The 6,000-nt window shown below is 40.0% G+C and overlaps 1 protein-coding gene across 1 annotated transcript; it reads right to left on the minus strand.

Moving 5' to 3' along the window:
- Positions 1-197: 197 nt before the first annotated feature.
- On the minus strand, positions 198-3,580 carry LOC118333887 (melanin-concentrating hormone receptor 2). Its single transcript, XM_035669702.1, has 2 exons — positions 3,177-3,580; positions 198-837 (listed from the first exon to the last, which is right to left on the minus strand). The coding sequence occupies exons 1-2, from the start codon at positions 3,578-3,580 to the stop codon at positions 198-200; spliced, it is 1,044 nt and encodes a 347-aa protein (XP_035525595.1).
- Positions 3,581-6,000: the final 2,420 nt, after the last annotated feature.

Below are 6,000 nucleotides of genomic sequence, written 5' to 3' on the forward strand. Positions count from 1 at the left end.
TTACCTGTTAGTCGCGGTTGATATTGCCTCTCAAGCTTCACACCCAGTTTTTTTGTAAGGTATTAATTTCCGACTTATTTATTTGAAAAATCTGGAGAATATTACCTCACAGGCAACACCATTCATCAAGCCACTTCCTTTTTGGGGGCCAGCAGCAAAACATTTACATGTATTTATACAAAAAGTCATCTTTCTGATCAGATGACAGTACAGCGGTAGTTGGGATCATTGGTCGTACTGGATCCATCCGTTTTGACTACTGTGATCTTGGACGAGTGCTGGGAGCTGTGTGGTGCGTTCCTGTGGCAAAGACGCTCGCGGTAATTCTGGGCAAAGATGAGCAACATGAGTGGGTTGATGCAGCTGTGGGAGTAGCTGAGGCAGATACTGATGTTGTAGGCATACACAAAAGCAATAGTGGGGTTGTTGTTGGTCAGGTTGATCACCTGAATGACGTGGTAGGGCGACCAGCAGATCAGGAACAGGGCGATGACCATTAGGACCATCTTGGTGGCCCTTTTGGCCCAAACAGACTGCTTACGTTTGACGCGACGGATGGAGCTGAACACGTGGTAGAGAGTGAGTGAGTAGAAGGTGCTGATGATGATCAGAGGGATGATAAAGCCCAGGATAGATTGGTAGAGAGTGTACCAGTACATATCCTCAGGCCCGTCCAGGTACATCATGCACACCTCCAAATGCTGTCTGCGAACAACTTTGGCGTACAGCATGACCGGCACAGTGAGGAGGAAGCTTCCCAGCCACACCAGCATGTTGATGACGATGGTCCACTGGATGGTCCTTTTCTCTGAGGTGGGGTGAACAATAGCAATGTACCTAGGAGGAAGAAGTTTCTCTTTTAGAGCTGGACTGCAGTCTGAGGCAACAAATGATAAACGCAACTTTGCTGAAGTGCATATCAAGAACATTAGCTTTGCTTTAAGAGGTAATTTTCATCCATGACAAGCTCAGAGAATCAAATCAGGCAAGGGGGAATGATGAAACCAAGTGCTATGTCAGAGGTACACTCTCAATATATTGCGTGTTCAGTAAAGTGATGCATGCACGGACAAATTAGTATCATTTAAACAGGGAGACAGGAGAAAGTGAACAAATTTCCATTTAGATTTTACATTTGATTGTGTTTCAATATGAGAAGCTGCTCAACTAATTTCGTCAGAATTGACCTCCATCTTTAGGACATTTGCAGGAAATAAATGGCCACTATGTCATTACTTACACCAAGTGTCATTTCAGTGGAGCAAATTACATATTTCTAGTTGCTCTCTACATGCTACACTGTGGTCATGCCAGAACAAGCATGTATACAACTAGGGTATGTGTCCATATAGCATTTGAAGCACTGGTGTGATGAGAGAAAGAAAAAACAACACTTCATAAGACACAGACATTCTAGTAATTTTCTCCAGAAAGTCCTGCTTAATTGCAATTAGACCATAAATGAATAGTTTAGCATTCTGTTCATCAACAGAAGCTCTGTTGAAGTTAAATAAATGTACTTTTAGTGTGATGGTCAAATCAATAAGTGCAGATCAATAATCAATCTCTCTCCTACTGATGTGTTCCCTCAGATCAGCCAAGTTAGATATTGATACGATCAAAACTTAACTGGAAATCCAGTGCACTAAATGTTTTATGCTCTGTAGCTGTAGATGTGGCTACATCCGTTTAGGTTTTTATTGAGAGGAAGAAGCAGTTGCTATAAAGGGCATAAACTGTACCAACCATGTAAGTTTACATTATTGATTTCACTGTAGTGTTAGGAAAAACTGCATTAGGGCAAACAGATTCAGGTCCAAAAAGGTTTTGTTTTGACAGCATCCAGACAGTATCTCTTTCTAATGTTTAAATAATTATTGTGATCCTGTACAAACCTAATATAAAGTTGCTCTTCAACAAAATGTGCAAAACTCTTTTGTGACTTTTGTGAGTCCAAAAAACTGCTACGACATGAAATTACACACGTGTCCTGAGATAAAGTGGAACAAACAAAAGTAACTTGTGCAAATTATGACATGATATACATGTTTTTAACAGATATAACTTGGTAATATTGATATTTGAGGCTAAATTTTTCACTATGACTACACTGTGCTCCTAAACTCAGACAAACAACTACAAAGAAATGTGATTTTGATTAGGACAGGGGGCTGAGGGTTATCATTTGGAGCTGCCGAATGGAAAACTAATCACAATAGTTTCATTGAATTAGGATGACAAATAAGATGTTATAATCAGCCTCGTGAAACATTTTAAACACTAAAATGATGTCTCCTTTTATTTTTCATAACCTGTTGAGGTATCACACACAGGCTAGACTCTGTGTGTTTGTTTGTTATATGTTATCATTACTTTTACCTCCTATAATTAGATGTTTTGAAGGATTCATAGGGCTGTGTAGGACTTGCAACAACGGAGCTTTGCAATATTTTAAAAAATGATTAAAGTAATTTGAAAGGACAGAGTTGAATTGTTGTCTACTCCCAACAGTGCTGGTAATAATAAAAAGTCCACTATGTTTTGGAGCCCAGTTAAAAAGGATATTTTCCACTACAGGTGTTGCTCCTTATCAGAACACAATTAGCTACTCTAGTGGCACTATGGAAATGCTTTATTTATATCATAATGAAGATGTGTGGCTTTATAGCTCTGGGAACAACTCCTGCTCCTGTGATTACCTTTAAATTAAGATGTTTATTGGTCTAACACTTGGCAATAAGACTAATTTAAATGTTCTAAGTGTGTTCAGATCATAAACATGACATACACATAATTTAAGCAGGGAACATTGTGTCTTCATGGGCTGTTGCACAGACCATTACCACTCCACTGATATATTTTTAGATGCACTGTTTAGTGATTACCTCCTTTAAAATGATGGCACCATGGGCAGTGGGAAACAGGAAGAAATTATACTTTTAATAATTTATTATTCTAATACTTTTACCTTTATTCTCAGAGAGTTTTTTTCAAGTATTATTGTAGTTATTGTTATTGCTGTTGTTTAAAAATATATAGTTAAATATTATATTTTGTATTTATAGTGTTGTACTGGGGTGCTTTAAAGAACAACTCTTACTTTTCTTTCTTTTTAAAAGAATAATACTAGTAATAACACACTGGCATCAACTTTGTCATATGGATTCATAACTTACCGGTCAATGCACAACACAGTAACAATCCCCACTGTGGTAAACTGGTTGCTGACATCCACCACCACAACCGCTTTGCACATAAAGTTTCCGAAGACCCACTGTCTGTCTCTGACCAGCTGGTGAATGTTGAAGGGCATCACAAGCAAGAACAGCATGTCGGCTATTGCCAAGTTCAACACGTAGATGTCCGAAACCATTTTCTTCTTGCATGCTTTCACTGCGTAGATGACCAGTCCATTGGCTATAACTCCAACTGAACACAGGATGCCATAAATTGAAGGGAATATGTGCATGAAAGTGGTGATGTCGATGTGGTTGTAAGACGGGGGGGTTGAGTTCAGACATGACGGGTCAGTCAAGTTACCTGTTTGGTTGTTTTTGCAAAATATGTCCGTGTCATTCATCTTCAGATCCTCTTAAAAATCGCCTCGGTGTGGTTGTAATTAACGCGCGCACCGGGCGCTCTCCGGCCGGTGTCTGGTCTCCAAACTTGGGCGCGCGCACTCTCCAATGGCGCGTAGCCTCTCCTTGAGTTGGGTGGATTTCCCTGGCAAAGATTATATGATGTAAAACAGGAAAACGCAGAATCTAATCACGTTTTAGTGCATGAGCAGTGGTGGTCGCAGGAACATGTTTATCTCTGGAAGCAAACTATGATCTGACCATTTACCGTGCGCATCCGCTGTGCCAAACACAGTGTGCGCCTCAGGGGAAACTAGTTCCCTCCCTTTAAAGATCATTTGCTCTGTCGTACATGTAAGACAAGCAAATGAAAAGAAGGCACTTCAAATTGAGCTTAAATGCCAGAAATCTTCGTTTTACATCTTGATACCACATTTAAATTAAGGAGGAGAGTAAACAAACTCTCTGCTACATGTTTATTGTGTATTTTAAGAAGTGAAATGTTCATTCCTAGTGTGATAAATACATAGATTACAAAGGTTTTCAGGTTTAAACTTTATAAGTTAACCAAATGGAAGAATCCGTAAGACAGTAAAGATAACTATGACCTCTTTATGGTAAAAGTTTTAAGGCAGGATTAAACAGGGGGGAATTTGTGGAAGCCAGGATGACTTTGCTTTAGGCCACCTACCGGGGATCTTCACAAATAAACAAACAACTAGGGACTTTTAAAACCGAATATACCCCTAGGCTAAACTAAAGCCACATGGTTCAATTACTTTTACATAAAAAGAGATTTGTGTTCCTTTTTGGTTTTCAATTAAAACACACACTTCTGGAGGACTTTTGAACACCCCTCTTTTTGTTTTCTCCAAATTATGATTAGTTTCAGCTTTAAGAAATTGAACTGCTTCAGACTATCACTGGCAATTATGTTTTTAATGGTGAATGTGCCCTGAAGGCTGCTGCGTAACTTCAGAGCTTTGTTCTGACATTATCAGCTTTAATAGGCTAGTAGCTGATCCAGAGTTTAAAGAAGCTCAGCAGAAAGGGGTTCTGCTGGGATCTGACCACAGGTCAGCGGGTATAAATGTGAGCTTTCCTCATGCCAGCTTCAGGTACCTATTGTTCATTCCCTGTGATGCTTCCTTTCTGTTACAACTACTGTTCAAAGTGCACAGTAATATAATTATTTTTACACAAGCCTTCATAAAAAATACACTTTGACTCTTGGCCATTCTCGCTGGTCCAGAACACAGTAGACCTGCTTCAATGAGCTCTTCAAACTCAACTCTGTGCATTACTGACAACAAAAGAAAAATCCACCCTGAATAAAATTCCCATTATTAATTTATTTTATCATCTTCATTTCTTCAAGTGAGATCTGAGTGTGAGTCTAACCCGCTCTTTACCGGAGATAGAAACAAGAGTCGTCAAGTGTGGTTATGTAGTCTGCAAGACTAAAAGAGCAAGCCCAGTTGGTTTTGACTCTTAGATACAGTGGGATCAAATAAGAGAGAATTAAAGTGACCATCTTTTAAATTGAGGACCTGCATTCAGTCCCCTAAGAAGGAACTCAGCTGCTTATTGAGCAAAACCTTGAGGCTCTGGGCTAATCCCTTTTTTTTCTCCCTGTTGAAACTAATTAACTATTGGCTGGATTGCCATGAAACTCTGCAAATACATTAGTTTAGTTTAGTTTATATTTTAGTTTAGTTAAGTTGGAAAATAATACAAAGCAAAATACATACATATAGAAAACAGTAATTACAGTGCAGGAGAGGAAGAAAGCTCGAAAGGCTTATTCAGAGTCCTCCCCGGTTTTAGCAAAATAAAATTACATTATGCTTATTATTGATTATACATATCTGCTGCTCGTCTGCTCACCCACACCCGCACCCGTGACCACATCACCCCTGTCCTCCAGAACCTCCACTGGCTCCCGGTCCCACAACGTATTCAAAACCTCCTCCTCACACCACCAACAGCCTCCATGAACCAGGCCCCTTCCTACCCACTGACCTGCTTGCAAATTGCCCAAACAATCCATCCCGTAGCCTCCCGCTCATCCCGACTGCAAACCTTCCTGTCTCCCACCAAACCAGGACCAAAGCACCGAACCTGGGGCAACCAGAGCTTCTCTATACTGCCCCCCTCCCTCTGGAAAACTCTCCTCCCCCAACAACATCCGTGACCTGCACCGGCCCTTTCCAACATTCAAATCTCGGACCAACCAACTCCCACCTTTTTAAAAAATTGGTTTTTACATGTTTAGCCTTTAGTCCTGATGGTGTTTTGCTGCGTTATGTTTTTATGTAAATGTGTTACAAGGCGCGTATAAATAAAATGTTTTATTATTATTCCAAGGAAACCAAAATAAGCAAACAACAAAAAACACATAGCCGGCCTAGTCACAGACAAG

This window comes from Morone saxatilis, unplaced genomic scaffold (assembly GCF_004916995.1).
Source record: "Morone saxatilis isolate NCDOM2014 unplaced genomic scaffold, NCSU_SB_2.0 Contig22, whole genome shotgun sequence".
Taxonomy (NCBI): domain Eukaryota; kingdom Metazoa; phylum Chordata; class Actinopteri; family Moronidae; genus Morone; species Morone saxatilis.